This window comes from Cyrtonyx montezumae, unplaced genomic scaffold, assembly GCF_038088225.1.
Source record: "Cyrtonyx montezumae isolate F1298 unplaced genomic scaffold, pur_monq_1.0 scaffold_25, whole genome shotgun sequence".
In the NCBI taxonomy this organism is placed as follows: Eukaryota; Metazoa; Chordata; class Aves; order Galliformes; family Odontophoridae; genus Cyrtonyx; species Cyrtonyx montezumae.
The window spans coordinates 14,056,374-14,076,593 of NW_027071992.1; the positions used below are offsets into that span (position 1 = coordinate 14,056,374).

General features: G+C 36.9%; 1 protein-coding gene across 2 annotated transcripts; it reads right to left on the reverse strand.

Annotated features, from left to right (window-relative positions):
* Positions 1 to 1,275: 1,275 nt before the first annotated feature.
* Positions 1,276 to 14,625, reverse strand: SUB1 (SUB1 regulator of transcription). Of its 2 annotated transcripts, XM_065740001.1 has the most exons (5): positions 14,587 to 14,625; positions 12,767 to 12,839; positions 11,094 to 11,213; positions 6,639 to 6,747; positions 1,276 to 4,302 (listed from the first exon to the last, which is right to left on the reverse strand). In XM_065740001.1, exons 2-5 carry the CDS (start codon positions 12,836 to 12,838, stop codon positions 4,223 to 4,225), a joined length of 381 nt encoding a protein of 126 aa, XP_065596073.1. In that variant the 5' UTR covers position 12,839; positions 14,587 to 14,625; the 3' UTR covers positions 1,276 to 4,222. The 2 variants fall into 2 exon arrangements, with proteins under 2 accessions (XP_065596073.1, XP_065596074.1); XM_065740002.1 differs by lacking the exons at positions 1,276 to 4,302; positions 14,587 to 14,625 and adding an exon at positions 4,312 to 5,144.
* Between the last annotated feature and the right edge of the window lie 5,595 nt (positions 14,626 to 20,220).

A 20,220-nucleotide genomic window follows, 5' to 3' on the forward strand; every position in this document is an offset into this window, starting at 1 on the left:
CTTGTTTTTGGCAACAAGTCGACATCCAAGTGGTAATTCACTTTTACGCAGGAAAACTGGGTACTGTCTCACCACAGGATTTTTCCAAACTGTTAGTAATCACTTGCAGGGAAAAGCATAAGGCAGTATGAAGAATGTTTCCCTTGGGACATGTCAGTTGACTCTATTTAGCATATACAGTCACCAGAGCTATGGTCAAAGATGGATCCTATCAATAAGAAGGTAGTGATGGGAAAGTGGTAGAACAAGGACACTCTACCAACCCCAGATGGTGTTTCTTCCCATTGAGCCTGCCCTTTCTACTTCTGTTGACATGAAATGCTGAACTAAGCAAAACTGCTTAAAAAAATGTTTGGTTCAATCACAGAATCAGATAATTCCTAACAGATTGGTCACAGCAAGTACATGAAAAAAACAAACACCCTTCCTAAAGAAATCTACGTTAACCTAATGAGTGATTTAAAAAAAAATAAATGGGTGAACAAATGTTTTCTACCTAATCTACAGTGACATTTATTGTCAGATTAAAAAATACCACTGAAAAGACAATGGCTCAACTTCTTAACAGTAGTGACTTCTTAAGCCTTTTGGTTCAGGGTTTGAAAACTTTTTCCTATCTGCTGCCGCCATATTTGTAAGATACTTCTTCTATTCGAAAAGAAAAAAACTTCTATCTATCCTTCTGGGCTACACAAACCCCCCTCCCACAAACACAGATCAAGTACAAAGTGATAAGTATAAAAATTCCCAAATTACAAAAGTTGCAAGAAACAATCAGCAGTTTTCACAAGAGAAGAAGAAAGAAATAGTGCAGCTAAATTTCTATTAAAAATAACACTATTTCAACAGAAGTCTTCATTTATTTCCAGGTGTTCAAGTTCTTATTACACATAAGCCATTTAACTTTTTTATTTGAACATTAAAATTACAATTGGAGGGCTCATATCTCCAGATGTCTCTTTGCAGTAGAGACTGCCAGAACAAAACATTAAACATTCTACATGGTTAACAATATGACATTTAAGTTACCAGAGTTACAGTTACCCATTTTTTTTTTTGCTAACAGATCACATCAGAAGTACGTAGCTGGGGCATTTCCTTTAACAGAAATATCAAAGTTAACGCTGCATTTCTTTAATTTCAATATGAACATTTCTACATAAGAGCAACATCATACACATAACAGTTTGATTTAGCAAACGCATGGTACCTTGGCTGGTCTAACTGATGTATTTTCCCTCCTCTGATGGATTGTAATTGAATTTATAAAACATGTTGCTAGTATGCCCTGCATCAGTATCACATAACAAACGTATCTTTCTTTTCGCAGCTTCAGCGCGAAAGGGAGTAGTGTTTATTTTTACTTCATATTAGTCTTTCCATACATGCACAATTTTCTTCCACTGATACTTCTACGTGTACCCTAAGTACTACTTCATCTCCAAGAAAATAATCTGTACCCAAAAATTTGAGTTTTCTTCCCAAGTAAGTAGTACAACTGAAGACAACACATGACAAATCACAACCATCTATTAATTTCAAAGTAACACTGAATGTTTAAAATATATGTCAACTAACAAGCCATCAGTCACCTGAGGTGGAAAGAATTCCCTCACAATTCGTTTTCAGTTTTGAGGTCATTTGTGAAACTGACTGCTTGATTTAACTACCCTTTTTGGTAGGACATTGATGCAGATGTTAACACCAGCTCAAGTAAAAATATACATTTCAATCCATATTACAGGCAGAAATATAACTAGCAGATTGGAAAGCTATTTTCTCAACAAACAAGCTAAGTAAAATGAAAGTGCCTCAAATTTTATCTAGTAAAAGCATAAAGCAGCTCTGTTAGATATCCCCACATAGACAGTATAAGAGCTGTCTGTAAGAACTAGGAGTAATTTATCTGAAAATCTCTACCATGAGTTTCCACAAGAGAACTAATCACAATACTAAAACTTTTTCACTTACTCTCTCCATATTAGTGAATTTAATTCTCCACCTTCCTGAACAAAATCACCTCACAGCCTGATATACAAATTGCTGCCCAACGACTACCACAGTAACCTAATCGAGGACAATGTTCCTTCCATTACGATAATCATGCACAACAAGGTAGCCACATATGAAGGTTCTGAGGTAAAAAGATACAATCTGGTCACAAAACTTCAGTTTTAAAGGAAAAAAACTGCAAATACATACTGTAAATTTTTAAAAATTAACAACTGAAAAAAAAACCCGAAAAAAAAACCAACATAACTTCTCAGAGACCTAAAGTAATTTTTTTCATCCACTGATAGTAACAGGTATTTCATTTTTGTTTTACTTGGTCCAGATGTTCCTACATGTCATTAGCAGTTGAAGAAAGTTGTGCCCAGAAATGGTGCAGCTACTGTAAGACATCTCTTCACTTTTTATTTACCCTCACTGTAGTACTTAAATTCATATCTCAGGTAAGTTAAAAAGCAGAATTAATTATCTTACATAATATTTTAACTAAATAATACATACTTGATAAAATTAAGTCACCTTCTCTCACCCTTCATATACCACGTGTGCTGAATTATAAACTGTGCAGCACAAGAACAGTCTGCATATGGCACTTAGCAGAACAGGATGTCCATGCATGTCCTCAATACAAACAATATTAAGTTACCCCAGAATGAAGTAGCAAATCTTGTTTACCTATATAAAATTTTAAAAATACTTTTTAAGTTTACCATCAAATGGGAAAATCACAGCTGAAACAAAAAATTGTACATTCATTGCATATTCTTGAAATGTCAATTCTCATGATGTTGGTTTATCATCTTCTTTCTGTTAACTGAAGTAAGTCAGAAAATGAACTCCACTTCTAATGGAAAGGTCCTTCACTGTAGGTGTCAGCTAACTTCAATCCTACCATATTAATTCCTCTACTGGAGCACCCATTATCTCTCCAAATTCAACACGAACATCGTGTTCTTCCTTATTCATTTCATAGCCACATGACACCTACCAAGATTTCCTTCACTTGAGGCAAAATCTAGTCTAAAAGAACCTCCACTGGATAGAAGCTTCTCTTATCAGAGTAGTACACTGGAGGATGATTGAGGTTTTCTAGAGCCATGGATTCACTATGCTCCAGGACTCCATTGTAAGCACTAAATACCTTTGATAAAAAAAGATAAAAGTTGTGCACATGGTAAGCTGCACAAGGCAAGCCAAGTTAAACTATTTGGTCAGGCAGTGAGGACAGGACAAAGGCATGATAGCCGGATGCTTTGGCTGAAGATATTTTAACCCTGTGTGACTGTTTAACCTCCGTTACAGCCTAGTTTAAGCAGTGTTGTTTACACAATGCTCTCTTAACAAACAGAAGCCCTACAAAGACGTATTAAATCTTGTTTATAGAGTACCTAGTCGGTATGTGCTCAAGAATAAATTTAATCCAAAGTTTGAAAAAGGTACCTAAACTAATAACCAAGTCTGAAGCTTTTTAAATACTGTCTTACTCTGAGGTATAAGTCTATAACTGTAAAAGTTTATGCATCACATTCTAAGATCTAGGGTCCTTGAATAAAGTCTATTTCCTAAGTCAAGCAAGCTATACAAAAAATAGAACAAATGATGTGTGGATAGTGTTCCAGTGTTACTGTTTAGCATAACACTTCATGCAAATATGCAAGAAAGTCTACATACTCAGGACTGTTTACATCTGAATAAATAGGGTAAATTAGCAAATACAGTACTTAAAATTATCTATAAAAATGTGTTTTATCAGGTATTCACTGTTTGTATTAGTTTTAAAGCTGAAAGCTGAGGGCAACAGCAGAGAATATGAAACAAAAAAAACTATACGGAGACATTTTTAAAATCTGCTTAGAAAACAATCTCAGAAACTATTAACTAAATTAAAAAAGCCTACACTAGCTGGTGGCCTTATCAGCAAATACCTTTAAACAAAAGGCCACAAACAAACACGAACAGCTTTACATATTACTTGACTTGTTTATTTTACACCATGAGGTGAAAGCAACACATTTCCTTTTAGTAAAGTATACACAAATAGCCTCACTGAGAATACATGTTTAATGCACATAAAAAAATTATTCATTTTACAAATTGTTTTGCAATCCAAATATACAATAGCTTGGAAAACAATATTTTAGAAAACAAAAGCCAATGTAAAAAGACTGCTTAAAACAACTAAAGTGATAAAGGTTTCTGTATGGCTCTGTCTTTACAGTTTTCTTACTGCATCATCAATATCAGAAATCTGTTCCTTCAGCTGGTTCCACTGCTCTGGATTTAGAGAAATACCTGAAATGCATTGAAAATAAATACTTAGTATAAAAAGGAAAACCACAGTTCAGCATCTTGCATACTTACAATCAAGACTGATTTCATACACAAAGGCTATGTCACAACTATTAATGTTTGAACTACATCAACATTAGTAACAGACTTAGATGCATGGTTAAACTGCTTACTTGGAATACTTCAGTTTAGAGCTTGCCTATCTCTGGACAAGTTGACCTTGCAAAGGAAACAGGTACAACAAATTCATTCACACGTTTCATAAACTCAGGAAGTGAAAAAAGAGCTCTGCCTCTGCAGCACAAAAGCCCTGGGTGAGATGTAGGAAACTAACAGTATTTCTGTTGGCTGCTAAAAGCCAAATAACTCTGTGGATATATTCATGTATTTATGATGTAATGTGATTCTGGTTGGTTTTTATTTTTCTACTTTTTTTCTGGAAGCACTGTAAAGAATGAATGCCATAAATATTTTGGAGATACTCTTTTCTGCACCCTGGCACTCATAAACCAACACAGAAGAGTTCTTGTTTAGTTGCTTTTTTGTTGCTGTTTAATTTCACTATAAAAGCTTATGACATTCTATTAACAATTAGTCCCTCACAACCCATCAACTCATCTCCTCAGTTCTGAACGTTTACTTGTTCAAGCTACAGACAACTCTTTTCCATTGTGCATTATTCTCTTCACTCTTTTCTACAATTTCTAAGCCAACTCTATGCAAGTAGAGACTCGGAGGCCTTCCTCCCTCTCCCTCCAGCCAGGCTCTCCTAACATTTACCCCCTCACTCCCCCCTCAGTGATCAGGCCTCCTTCATTGCTTTCTCCCTGTACATAGAGCAGGACCTGAAAACAGGTGAAACTATGTATTCCATCTTTGGGACACATCAACTTTTATTTTTAATTTTTTTTCCCTTTTCTTTCTTTCCCATTACCACCAGAGTTTCATCACAGAACCACAATTATTTTAAGCAAAAAACTATCTATGCGTCTCTGCTTTAAACAGCTGTCCCAACAGTCCTTAAGGGAAACATTCTGGAAAGGCATTATTAGGGTACAAAATACCACCAAGTGGGCCCCAAACAACGTCTCATAAAGAGTGTAAGCAGGCGTAAATTTCAAACCTGATGCCTGAAACAGTCTGACATTAATTTCTAAGGGTCATATTTTCTTTTTCTATTTTTATTACAAGACTAAATTTATCCTTTTTAGGATAGCTACATAAGCAGCCTTTAAGAGTATCATTTGAACATTAGGCTCAGTTGCTATACTTGATTATTAATTTTATTCTAATAAAATCCAGACTTGTTTGACACACTTAAAAACATTTTCACCTAATCACATAATCTTTGTGAATTTGCCTGCCCATCAAGAATCATCATGGTTTCTCACTCAAGCTCTTGATTGATGAAATTTTCACTCCTAGCTCAAGACACAATTTAGCTCTTCAAGCTTGGAATAATCATTTTTGCTAAGGTGTAGTAACACTTTCAACAATAACTTCCCTGTACAATTTGTTACACAAATCTACTGAGGTTAATTAAGATATGTAGAAAACAGTTCACAAGCTTTCAAACTGTCTGTTCACTGTGTTGCTCCTGGGCACATCAAGAAAATACAATAAACTTCACAAATGCCTTTAGTCTTCAGAACACTAACGTTTCACACTTACCTCTTTCACTAGTACAATATTAAAAATGATTTATTTCTAAAGAAGCAACAAAACATAAAGAAAAGCACTACCACTGCAACCATCAACCCATCCTTATCTCACAGATGGCAAAAGTTCTGAAAACGGTCCATTGAAAGTATATCATAAAAATTAGGTATGACAGTGGCAACTGAAGATTTAAGGCTTACATGCTGAGCTGATGATTAGACAGATACAGAAAATGTTATAGGTTTCTATTATTTTAATCTGAAATTCAATAAAAATTGAAAACTGTTATTGTCTTAAAGAATTTAATAGCTTTTGCCAACTAAAATTAAACCTTTTAAGTCAATTTAGAAATAAAATTCCTATTGTAACAAAGCTAAGAAACTGATTTAAGCAATAGGAAAAAAAAAAGTATGGTTGCTACAATAAATTCGCTTAAAGTTCTGTCATTATGTATTCCCACAGATCATGCGAGATCCATTTAGGAAAATGGACTCAGGCCACCTTTGCTTTTGTTGCTTTTTTTTTTTTTTTTTTACAGGTAAAATTAATGTTTATTTATTTTTTCTAAAAATATTCCCCTAAAATCTAATGCAGTAAAAAATTATAAAACTCTGATACAAATATTTCCAGTAAATTGCAAGCAATGTTTTATCACAAAACAATATGAATCAGAAGAGTACCTTTTCTGCCAGGTTTCATTTCACCTTCTTGATCCATCCAATATTCTCTAATGTCAATTAAAACTTTCCCTTTAAAGTCACGAACGCTGACATACCTCATTTTGCCAATCTGTTAAAACACACATAAGGTATTTCAGGTATTTTGTGTATTACAGTATTCACTTTTCCAAACAGTATTAAACACAAGATATGTGACTTGAACCACTGCAGCTTATTTTAGACACCAGAGAACGAACCAGATCAAGAGCTTAATCCAAAGTGGTCAGTAGGCTAATAGGTAATGACAGTATAAATGGATGAAGGACTTAAAACAGGTTGAGCATTCAATAGTTGGTTTTTGTTTTTTTAGTTTTTGTGTGGGTTTTTTTTTTGTGTGTCTTTTTTTTTAGCAAATCAGGCTCTCCTGAAGTAAAAATACCTATATTCTTAGAAAGTTGCATTCTTACAAAAGTATGTTGGGTTTTTCTGGATATCTTTTTTTTTTTTTTTTGTCTCTATCATTATCATCTTTGCTAGCAGCAGTTGTACATGAAGAAAAAGATATTCACTCATTCCTAAATGAATAATTTTAAAATAGAATATTTTATCTGGACAGGCTGGATTCCTGGAATGAGAACCATGGGATGAAGTTCAACTTGCAATAGGACTAGAGGGAATGGCTTCAAGCTGCACCATGAGTGGTTCAGGTTGCCCAAAAACTCTTCTCTAAAAGAGTGGTGAGGCACTAGAACAGGCTGCCCCAGGAGGTGGTTTAGCAGAGAAATAAAACTGTCCACCTGGTGGCAGATGTACAGTTGGACTGGATGATCTTGGAGGTCTTTTCCAACTTCGGTGATTCTGTGATTGATTCCTTTCTAATAAAACTAATGTTTTACTTCTTTACATTTCCTTAATTTATGTATCCTGCACCGATAATTTAACAGAAGCTCAGACTTATTGTTCTAGACTTCAGTCTGACCAGAAACATGAATTCTCAAATCAAGTAAAATCATCGACAGATATTTAAGCCATATGCTGTTACTTCATAAAATAGATGTAAACAAGTATGCTTCAGTTAAGGACAGTTTTCCTCTTAAGCAGACCATGTTGAATTAACTCAAAAATTAATTTTAAAGCATCTTTATGTACTGTAAGCCTAAAGCATGTTTTTCTTACTTCAAAGTATCCTTTTAAGTGAGCGATAGATTTCAGTTTATATTATTTTGTAATTGATTTATTAAATACTTCCACAGCACTACAAATACAGCAGATAAAAATAAGGTATGATGTCAGACAAGCTCAGTTCTTTCAGACTTAACTTGGTATAGCCTGTAGGATTGGCCAAATCTGTCAGCACTGTTGGCAAAGAATATCAGAAATAGCCCACATAAAAAACATTTCCTGATTTTTCACTGTAATACTTCACCTATTTCAAGTTAATACTTAAAGTAGCAGTACTCCAGAACATCTATCAATTAATTATCAGTGCATTACCAAATCATTCCAGATTTGCTCTAAGAAACAAAATCTGATAAAAGCACAGCAGATTAGAAATGCAAATACAGTAGAAAGTCTTACTATCCGAACATTAAAAATGAGAGTACCTATATTAATTAACTACAGCAAGGTGAGGGGAGAAGAAAAGTACGAAGCTAACATCACTTAGCCAGTAGGACTACATTAACTGGAAACAGTTCAGTAGGAAAATGCTGAAATTTAGTTACATTTAATGCTTCTGCCTACATATCATCTGAATGCTCACATTAAATTTAGACTGTTAGGCTGAACTCTATGCAAAACACTGCGTCGTTGCAAAAAAGTTTTAACACTAGTTTCTGAAGTAGCTCTTATTAGCAACTAAAAAGAAGTCACCAAATTTACCCATTTAAGTTGATTTTTTTTCTGTTTTAAGTTTAAATACCTATCATTCTGGTATTAAGTCATTTCTGAACAGCTTTTTCATGAAGCTGGGCACGAAAATGATGGGCTCAAGCACTTTGTTATCGCTGTAATCAGAACACTACTATCACAGTAGTGTTCCAGAAGTTTATGATTTATAGCGTGGTAGTTAATGCCATTGAACTTTCATATACAAGCTCCTATGTTTTTCATAAAATATTTATGCTCTTTAGATATGCTACCCGACTGAATTAAGTATATCAAAATACTACTTCCAGGTTTTCATCTCTTAGAATACAATGCACTAAACTGTCTCTATGTTCCTTTCACAGCAATGCAACTCACTTCCTGTACGAGTTTCAGCTTTTATCTACATTTTCCTTCCAATTGCCACTTTCCTTTAAACACACACATTGAAAGTAGAAACTGCAAAAAAGCAGCCTTCCTTCTATAGCACAAGGAGCACAGTAAGGTAATATAAACTCCTAGAATGCAGCGTCCTGTAAACAGCTGAGCTCTTCAACACACCAAATTGGTTTAGAACAGTAATTCTGAAACTGATACTCACACAACATTATCTCGCAATCAAACACCTTTCCAGATCATTGCAAACATGTATTATTCTATTTTTAGGATCTTATGATAGGCAAAGACATCTTACTGTGAAACCAATGAACTTATTTCTGACAAATCAGAAAGCATATACAACTTAACCCTCAGAAAGGAGGGGGGTGGGGGTGTCTTTTCCAACAAAATGAAGTAATAAATTTTGTGAAATGTCTTGGCTCCATTCTGGACAGTTACTAATAGTGTAACCAGGTAGCATTAACAAACCTTACCCAAATTAGGCATGAGCAGAAGGCAGGATTTGTCAGAGTACCCATAGCATGTGATGCAGAGCTTAAATGAGCTTGAAGCCACAGACAGGAACCTAATGTAAGAACACTAAAACGTCCCACGTGAAAAATGCCCCTCCTTAGGATCTCTGTTAATAACATCACACATGGAGTGAGATAAATTTCTGCATCTCAGTTGTGCCCAAATCCCTTTATCAACAGTATACAAATCTACCTATAAAGTCTAAAAGGGCCAAGACACATAAATACATAAAATACACATGGGCCCATACTGAAACAATTTCTTACTATTTATAATTCTACTTTTAATGAGTTTCAAGGATAATGTTATACTAACATTCCTTTTAAGTTAACATCTTAAAACATACATCTTGCCAAAAATTATGTATGTTCTGAATATAGCAGTCACAATGAGCTTTACATAAAAAGGAAGCTGCAATTCTTCCAGAATACAGCCTGAACATTTAGTACCTTAAGTCACTATGTTTCACATCATTTGTTGCTTACTCCCACACAAAACGTCAATGGACATTCCAAACTCTTGAATAACCTATGGATGCTTTATATTCTGATTTCTATCAGTTCAAGTTGGGTGTTACTCTCAATGCTATTTCTACACCAAAACAGACCCATCTCATTTAAGGTACATAAGTTTATGTAGCAGTGCAATGCCTTCAAAACAGAATAAGCAACCTAAAAAACATTTCTGTTGAGTAACTAAAAAGTAGGCAGATACCAGAGAACACTGATGGTAGAGTCCAGACATTAACACATATTCAGCTGAAGCCCTCCCTCCAACTATACACAAGGAAAGTAAGGACTGACAATTAGTAGTAACTGACCTGTATTACATAAGCAGTACACAGGTCTTCTGTCTGGAAAATAATTTTTTTTGCTATGTTGCTTTGCGCAGCAATTCCCCAAAGCCATTTGCCTTACCCAGATGTGAGATCATTCCATTAAACATCCGCCCCAGCCCCGACACTTTCATAAGCTTAAGAGTCAGACTCTGAGTTTCTCTATTCCCTACCTTTTTCAATCCAGCTAGTCACAGATATTAACTAATTACAAGCTACATATATTCTTGCACAGCTTGCAGTACACACTGCTACTGATCTAGCTAACACTAAAAGTTAGTCTCCCACTCTAAGCTTACAAATACATTATGCTATGGAAAAATCAACATTCAATTCATCTAAAACAAGAATAATGTCAGAATTTGAATCTTTCTGGATGTTTAGTGAGAAAAACCTGTATCACAAAACAAAGAAGCAAGCAAAACTTACTTCAAGGCACTGCCTCATAGAACAAAAGCCAAGTTGCCCTTGACCTAGTTAAACAGGAATTAAGAGACCATATTTTGCTTTCCAATAACATTTCTTTCAAAAGTTCTGATTAAAAGAAGCATTCATGCAGAGAGATTGTCCTGGTTAAATATTTGCAGTTTATTTATGACGAGTGCTGTATTTCCAGACAAAATGACTACCTAGAGAGTTACCACGGGCAAATTACAAGAGGCCTGGGTCAACAACTCAGTTTCTTTTATTTTACTAAAAACTGACTGTTGTTCTTCTGACTACCTCACCTGCATCACATCTTTCACTGTAATCCCCTTCAAAGGACCCCTTCAGGCACTGCATGACCAAGACATTCATATCAACTTGAAATTTATACTGAGTGCGATTAGCAGGCTACCTTAAAAACAGTCATTAGGTTTTACCTGAAACATATTCTCATCTCTATTGCTGCTTTGCTTAGAAGAAGCGGCACCTTTTGAACTTTCACCCGTCTTTTGTTTCTTTACAGGCTTTTCTGGAGCTGCTTGCTTTTTCCGCTTTGCCTTGGAGCAAGAATAAAACAAATGCATGAACCACAACTCATTCTTATCAGTTACAGAAAAGCTTACATTAAAGACCACAAACTACTACTACACAACACACACTATTACTTTCCTTTTGTGATGGCAGAACTCCAGTACCACACAATTTCAAAATTAAAATCTCCAAGTGTGACTAATTTCTGCTCTTAGTGAAGGATACTTAGCTTTAAAAAAATCGTATTATTTTTATTTATTATTTTTAAAAGCCAACTCTTTTTCGCACAGCAATGTTGTCCAGCCAATAGTTTTAATTAAAAAAAAATTAAAATCTGATGCAAGTTTCACATTCTTTTCCAGTGAAAGCAACAAAAATGCAAGAGAGCTAACAACACTTCTGAAAAAAAGACAAAAGAGATGAAATAATGAAGAAAGGATCTGGAATTCACCTCTGTCATGGGGAACATCTTTTCCTTTTTTTTTTTTTTAATCTCTGTCCACAGCAGGATAAATCAAACACATTTTTAGAACATTCAGATGGTATCACTCATGTATCATATAATTTGCAGATACTGCAAAGTTACTGTTTTTACCAACACTTTTACAGTAATCATTACAGTAATCATGCTCTTGTAGCCCATCTCCTTCTCATCCTCCACTTCAAAATGTGATACAGAGATATCAATAATAATTCTCACACTGTGGATAATTTCTTTTAAAGAGAAACAGTTGCAGCAAATTTAGACAGCTGTGAGAGAAAAACCCATCAAAGTAGATTGTTCAAGTGTAACTTTTAAGGAATACATACCTGAGCATGTTCTCTGTTAAGATTTGACAGAATATCTAATTTGTTTAGGGCAACCAAGTAACATTTGGATGTAGAGCAGTAGAGCAGACAATATTTTTTCAAGTACTGACCATAAGACCTGAAGTCTGTATTATCACCTAGCATTAATTCTCTACTGTAATTCTGGCTTTGTTCATGACTGGTATACTAACAGAAACTTAAAAATTAAATAATTACTAGAAATAACTGGGAACACACAATTTACACATTTAGAAATAGACAATACATTAAAACTAATCAAGTGAAAGACATTCAGCTTGGCTGAGCATTTAAGTGAGAAAGTCGTGGACAGAGTAAACAGGTAAAAAAGTCAGAATCTGAAACAAAAAGTGTAAACAAGATAAGCAAGTTAGCATAGGGATGACAGGGCAGGTGGAGGTTTTGACTTTGGACTAGCAAGTTATCCATACAAAATAAAAGCAGAGGAAGGTTGAGGTAGTCTTAAAATTAATCCAAATTCTTGCCACGAGGGGCAGCTATGTCTTATCTCTATCTTTGGACAAAATGCAAGAAAGAATTCGAGGAAGACTAAGACTAGAAATATCATGTGGAAAAACCTAAATAAATCAAAATACAATGTAAGAAAAAAGTTCACTGCAAAGCAGAAAATATCTTTTCTACACAAATCCTAATAATAAATTTACCAAGTGTCTGATACATGATATGGAATGACCTATATTTTGGTACGTAACAGTTAATACCATCATAATGAACTACACATAGTTTTCACCTTTTTGTCAACTTCACTATCTGAGTCACTCGCAGATGAGCTTGAAGACACAAGTTCCTTTGACTTAGGCATTCTAGGATGAGAAAGGTAATATGAGAATAATGTACAAGAAATAAATCACATTACATCTAGAAAGCAATCTTGATACCGTTCACTCTACCAAGGACTTCCCTGTCTCTTCAAACAAGCTTTAATGCACATTAAGAATGTAATCTCATACACAATTCCTTCTTATACTGTTCCTTCTTTAGCTGCAACTGCTTTCAATGTAGCCTTTTAGTTTCCAGTTTAGGAAGGGACAGTTTTCCATCAGTTCCATTATGATAGAAACCACAATGGAAAAAAATACAATACATTACACAACTATCCACAGCTTGAATTCTCAATGTTGCGTTCATTAATTTAATCTACAAAGGCCACAGCACTACTACCTATACTCCTAAACAGGCATTTTGTCTAGTTGAATTTGCAAGCAAAATCTGTATAGCCATCTTAAAAGAAGCTAAGCTGCTCCATCAGTAATACAAAATCTGAAAAACACCTTATTTACAATGAATTACAGTATTGTGATTATTTCTACTTGCAGCTTCAACAGATCAGTCACTAGAGTCTATTCATTCGCCAGACAAGTGGACGTTCAACTTTCCTTGAATGTATGCTGCCAGATGTACTTCTGCATCTCTCCACTATGCAAACATGTGGTTGGAATATAGCAGCAGAACAAATTGCCTGCTACTAGAAACTCTTCGTGAGAAATAAATAGCTCATTTGTTCTTTCCTTACAACAAACATGACTGAGAACACAAAGGTAAGTTAAGGAAGGCATGTATCAGCAAAGGAAAAGCATCTCTTTTAAACTGGTGGTAAAATCACAAAGTGCGAGTCTAAATAATGCCAGTGGCTCGACACAGCTGATAAGTGGGGCAAGTTCTGTCGTCACAGCTCAGGGTACAATGCTGGAAACTGCAGCACTGAAAATGAAACAGGGTACGGGGAAGCACAGCGCATGCTGCAGGACAGACGTGGAGGGGACCTAGAAGGGGACAAACAAAGCAAGGACACGAACGTGGGGCGCAGAACAAGGCTGATCAGATAGGACCAGGGGGCCACAAGCCCTTAAGTCTGCCTTCGGATGCGTGAACGGCGATATGGAGGAAGGCGGGGAAGGAAACCGGAGAAAGGGGGAGCGGAACGATCTGCTGGGGAGACGCCGAAGCAGCGGGGAGAGCGAGGGCGGAGTGAGACGGGCCACGCGAATATGAGGCGGGGGAGTGGAGAAAAACAGGCCGGGAACAGCCGCAGGCAGATCCCAGCCGCCATCTTCCTCTCCTCCTTTCCACAGCTCCCGCTGCCCCCCGAGAAAGAGGGTCGAGGGTCCGCGCAGGGCCAACAACGCGGCCCCTCGTCCTGCCCCCAAGGCTGCAGCGAGGGGCCGCGGTTCAGCGGCGACGGGAGGCAGGAAATGCAGAACAAAAAGAAAGAAAGAAAGAATGGGGTCTGGGGTCGTCTGCGGGCACGGTCTGATCCCGGCGCGGGGGAAACAAGAGCCGGGCGCTTCCCTGACGCCATTTTCTCCCTCCCTCAAATCCTCTTTGCCCCCCAACATGGCAGCAGCTCCTCCCCGCCCCAGGCCCACCACACAGCGGGGCATCCCCCCTGCAGGGCACGGCGGGCACTCGAGGAAAGCGGGAAGGCCGCACGGCACGGCTCTCCCCGCCCCCCCCGACGCCGGCCGGGAGCCGCCGAACCCTGGCAGCCGGCCCCAGGAGTGAGGGCAGAAAAAAATGGCAGGGACGCCAGGAGGGGACCCCAAGACTCACGTCCTGATCCACACGCTGCCCCGTTCCACCACGAGAGGAGCGGAAGTGACGCACCGCGGAGCCCCCGCCCCCGCGCAGTGACACGTGACAGGGAAGAGTGCTTAAAGGGCGCGCGTCCCTTTGTTGCTCGTTCCCGCTTCCCTCGCGCTAGCGGTTATGGGTGCGGGATGGGGAGCGCTGTTCGTTGGAGCCGCCAGAGGCGGAGAGCACATAATGGCTCCTAATGCCCTGAGCGGGACTTTCAGGTGTATGAGCATCCGCTCTCAGTTCCTCGAGCTCGGGGGTAGGGGAGGAAGCGCAGCGGGGGCACGGCCGCTGCTTTGCATGCTGAGACCGCAGCCCCGGAACGCGCTGCTTCCTCCTTGCCCGCCTCCTCCTCGCTCCATTTCTCCTTGCCCGCGTCTTCCTTGCCCGCTTTGATCTCGCCCCAAGGCCAGGGGGAGCGAGGAGGAAACGCAGCTGTTAAAAAAAGCCCCACTAACTTCTGCAGGGCGACACGATGGGATAGATCAACCAAATAAAATGTGACTGTAAGCACCCTCGGCAAAGCTGGTCGACGGCCTTCCTTGCAGGTTCACCCCAGAGCGTGCTGCACGCGAAGTCCCCTGCTGATGGCAGCTGTGCAGTGATTTGGGAAAGAGAGGAGTTAAGTGCTCCTGTGAGAAGCCAAAATAGTACCAATTGTCAACAAAAAGAGGTTTGGGATCTTTGACGTTCTGTGAGACTGACGCACCAGTGTGCTTCAGTGGCAGTGGCTGCCTTTCTCAGCAAGCTCTTAACGGTGCTCATCATGAAATTTTACTCTTCCCACACTTCATCCTTGAAAACACTTGCTCTCAAATGCACATACTAACAAAAAGTGATGATATGAATAAGGGCTGATGCTGAAGTAAGGGATACTTCCCTCTGGTAAGAGAAGTCTTAACAAAGCCTGGTAAAGAGACACAATTTTTTTCTTAGAGTGGAACCTCTGGTTGTATGTATTTGTTTGTGCCAAGATGAGGACACCACAGATGTTACATTAGTCTTACACTTACCAAGAACTATAGTTAAGAATTCCTATGCTGCACACCATATGTTCCAATTGCCATTAGTAGATGATACTGTATTAATCTGCATTCAGGAGTTTTATTGATGGGTTATTCTTTAGCAAGTTTATATTTGCTATCCCTTTTGCAACTATGAAGCCAAGCTTACATGAGAAAGTTTTGAAATTGTCTAATTTTGAAATATATACTTTTTCTTCTTGTATTTTACTTTTATTTGCGTTTCAGATTTTGTCATAGAATATCTAGCTTGTGTTCCTTTCACATGGAAATAAAGTGGCGGCTAAATACACAATTAGACAAATTTACAAGTTCTGAGGAAAAGTGAAGAAATGTAGGTATAATACACATGTTCAATTAATAATTAGATACTAAAACTTACAAGTCCCTTTCATAGGAAATGACATGTATTCACAGGTACACACATGTATAGGTAGGCTGAAACAATATAACTGGCAATCACTGCATTTTACCCACCAAGTGCACAAGCACAAGTAGCATGCAATTTCGATTTGACTGAGTGTTCGTGGTAGTCGTGAGATGTGGAGTTAGCACTGCACTGTGCACTCCTCTCTGCAGTGTTCTGCTGTCATCAGCGCAGTCTGTGTCCAAGCTATGCACATCAATTCCTGGAAAATATTGCTAAAAATCACATAATTATGTTAAAAGTTTTATGCTAAAAGTTCTGGGATGCATTACTGCCTGTCCTGGGCTGCATGCAACCTGTGGGCTATAGATATGCCTGACGTGTGCTGTTGGAGCCTGAGTGTATTTCCCAGGTACAGTTGGTGTGGGTGCAGACATTCTGTGTTGATGAGCATCCTCTGTGGTTCCAAGAGCAGCTACCTCTTAATAAAACATTTTAAATCAGAAGTATTGTGTTTTCTAAATTCCAAGGACTTCTGTTCATCAGACAGGGTCTGTAAGACAACTATGTTCCAACTGAGGATAATATACAAAGTTAGCAAATGTTAAGCAGTCCTTATAAATACTCTTGAAAAAAAAAAAGAAAAAAACTTAGATTGGGGGGATGAGGTCTGTTAAAGAGTCTCACAGAATTTGCATAGTTTTCACTATTGATTGGCATAAATAGGCTCTCAGTGTGGCTTCTGACTTTATTAGCAGATAAACAGGAAGTTAATATAAAAAAAATTAGAGGTATGCTCTTGTAAATAATTCTTGTAAATTCCCTGTTTTACAATGCTATTTTTTTTCTTGGAAAATAAAAAGAAAAAATACACATTTCTTACTACAGACTTTCAGAAAATAAAATGCATGTTTAAACACAATTGAAGCACAGTATGTCACATGCATGTAAACATACAGTGCAAATATCACAACTGTCAAGCCATTTAATCTTGGAAGATGAACAGATGATTCTTTAATACTTAACAGCAACAGTAAAGAAATTCAACACGAGAAGGGCTCCATATGTGTAATATTAATGTGAAAAAAATATTCTCCAACTATGGTGTGGTTTCAAGGCCTATACTAGCTTTCGTATTAGAACAGAAATAGCAGTTAAGGTCTTCATAATCCTTATCTGTGTTATATTCTGATACCAAATCAATACATGGTACACAAAGAATGCAGAGGTTTTTCACATCCAAATTAACAGTTCTTCATGCATTTTTTATCAACTCCATCAGCACTGAAATAAATCAAAATGACTTAACAGGAAGAGAGTTTTTTTCAGCAGGATCCTAACGAGTTAACATCTCCCACCTCTATCATTTCCTCTGAAGCTAGCACCAAGTTTATTTTTACATCTGAATTCTCAAATAATTTGTTAGTGATGGGGGTGGAGTGTTTGCTATAACTAGGGATGTCATGTTACGCTCTTCTGTAATTACAGGCTTCTTTGAGAATTACTCTGGTGTTAAGTTCAGTGGCCATTTGAGCTTTTAAGTAAACTACCCTTTCTGTATTTCATTCTATTAAAAAGAAAGAGAGAAAGAAAGAAAGAAAAAAGCTGACTTTAGAAAAGTAGGGGAAGAATCTTAATTTTTCCAAGGTAAATCCTTCCCATTACCTTCAAAGTGATTCATCTATCTACCCAGTGTGTATAGTTCCCATTCAGGGCTATTAATTATTATTATTTTTAATCTCTTAGTTCCTTCATCATACACTTTCCTTTGGTAGCTGCCTTAAAAGGGCTTAAATTCTTCTAGCGACTGCCTGATTGCCTCATTTCATATCACACGTCTTCGGCTGAAAAGAATGTTGTAAGCATTAGCTTTTTCTTCAGATAGGATTTTCAGAATACAGATTTGAACAGGAATGCTGAAAAACAGAAGGCTGTACTTCTGATGTCATAGCAATTCTTATCTGCAGTTCACTAATTACAAATAAAAGGACAGGTTAGAAACAAGTTTTGGGGGGGCAAAATGAGAGACTTCTCTTGAAGGTTTATTATTAAGTACTCAGTATAAAACGTAGGTAAAATTGGATGAGGAAGGTTAGCTTATAATACAGACACTTTTTTTTAAAGTCAAGAAAGAGAGTAAAGGGATTTGCTAGGCATTATTTTTGCACGTGTACTGTGGGTAGTTCACTTCTCATGTAGGCTGAATGTGCAATAACACTTGAACAACTTTGTATTATGCTTCAATGTTAAGACTTATTTTTCTGTTGAAAATTGGAATTATAAACTCTAATAACTTTCATGTGTTTTTTAAGAGATTTCTTTTATTTATTTTACTAAACATGTATGTTAATCTTGTCACTGTTCATCTTCTAAACCGTGCCATTAAAAGGTAACTTTTTTTTTTTACTTCAATCATTTAAAACACTTGGTGAAAACATCTGCTTTTTTCCTTCACTGCTTAAAAAAAAAAAAAAGAAAAGAATAAAAAGAAAAAAGAAAAGCAGTTTCATTTTAAAAGTAACTTGTAAGATGATGAATGACTTACCTCTGTGCAGCCATCCTAAATAATTTCCAGGTGAGAACGGGACTCCTTATGCCGAAAGCAAAAACTCCGATTATCTTGGGCTTTTACAAAGAGTACGCTAAGTACTGGATCATCTTTTCAAGAAATGAAAGTGTAGCTTTTGTTAGCATGCTCCTTACTCGCTGTTGAGAGATGTTTTTATCTTCTGCCACATCCGCCCTGCCCTCTGGTGGCCGTACACGCCAGATAAAGGTCTCGGTTTTGAATGAACAGAATGTTTTGAATGTCGCCTCTCAAAACATCTTACCTCTTTCCACTACCACCACCAACAACAACAAGAAGTATATATTCTATAGTTGCTTAGTTTTATTTTTTTAAGAGAGGGTACGGAAGATTTAATTTTTTTTTCTTTGAACTGCAGTCTTGCAGTCCTGTGGTAGCAGCAGAGATGTGCATCTTAAAGTCAGACTCATGACACTGGTTGTTAAATTATAGACCTTCTTCTACCCATATTTTGGACGTATCCTTTTATATAGATAAAATTAAGGTCAAAGATTTGTTTTTTCGAAATGCTAGCTTGCTATGTTTGTCTGTGATATTCTTAGACACCCTGAACTTTGGACAAATAGGGTAAGTGCATATTTAATATCAATGCATATTTAATATCAATTTGAAGTTTTGTGTTTCATTGTGTATTTTCATTCTATAACCTTAATAGGAACAGAGATAGACTTTTTTTTCCTGTTTGGTTACATATATAGAGAGTGCTTATTTATACTTACATTACTTACTAAAGCTTATTACCCTTTCTTCTTCTGCCTCATGATTTGCACTTTATCATTCAATTTATTTTCCTTCCAGTTGAAGATGCAGAAATACGTAGAGTTCAGAATGCCCTAAAGGATCTAATCTAAATTTATTACTGTTTCATTTTGCTGCAAATATGATATGCATCGTGGGGAGATGCAATCTTGTTTTATAACCCACTGAGGTTTTCTAAGTACCAGCTATGAATCTGATCCTGTGAGCTAGTAGTAACATAAATAGATCTTAGTAATGGCTCAAAAAGTCACGAAGAAGCATCAGGTTCTTATTAGGAAACTGCTTAGAGAAAGAATTCCACAATACTACTGTTTTTTGTTTCTTGGTGGTTTTTTTTGTTTGTTTGTTTGTTTTTGTTTTTGTTTTTTTTTCTTTCTCAGGAATATGGCAAATCTTGAACTTTTTTTTTCTCTTGAACTGTGTTATATCACTGTTTAAAGTCATATATGCACTGAAAATTCAATGAGCAAAATTCATCTGGAAAAGAAATCTGACACTTCTGTTGAAATTGCAACTGAATCTGGCTATCAAATGAAAGTTCACATGCAATATACAGAATACAAAAAAAAAAATTTAAAAAAAATATGGATGGAATACTTGAATTAGAATCTTACAGATGACTTGGACAGAAGGAGATGTGAAGCCTAAGATGGAAATCTGCACTGTGAATAAACAACCTTTGTTGTTCCCCTGCTCTTTAAGCTGAATGTTTTAAAGAGAGTAAATATTCCAAATTAACCTCATCAATCTAGAAAAAAAAAAAAAAGCAGTTGCAGGACTATCCACTCACAAAATACAACTTACTGTTACAGTTTTAAATGGCATGTAAATGTCTATTTGTGCATGTAAATGTTTATAGTTTTAATTCAGTGTGT

Bases quoted from the DNA above. Each gene is read 5' to 3' on its own strand.
- SUB1 (XM_065740001.1), bottom strand. From the start codon at position 12,838: ATGCCTAAGTCAAAGGAACTTGTGTCTTCAAGCTCATCTGCGAGTGAC. The intron at 6,748-11,093 runs GTAAAACCTAAT...GTGTTTTAACAG, and splicing joins GAGATGAGAATATGTTTCAG to ATTGGCAAAATGAGGTATGT. The intron at 4,303-6,638 runs GTACTCTTCTGA...AATGCATTTCAG, and splicing joins AATGAAACCTGGCAGAAAAG to GTATTTCTCTAAATCCAGAG.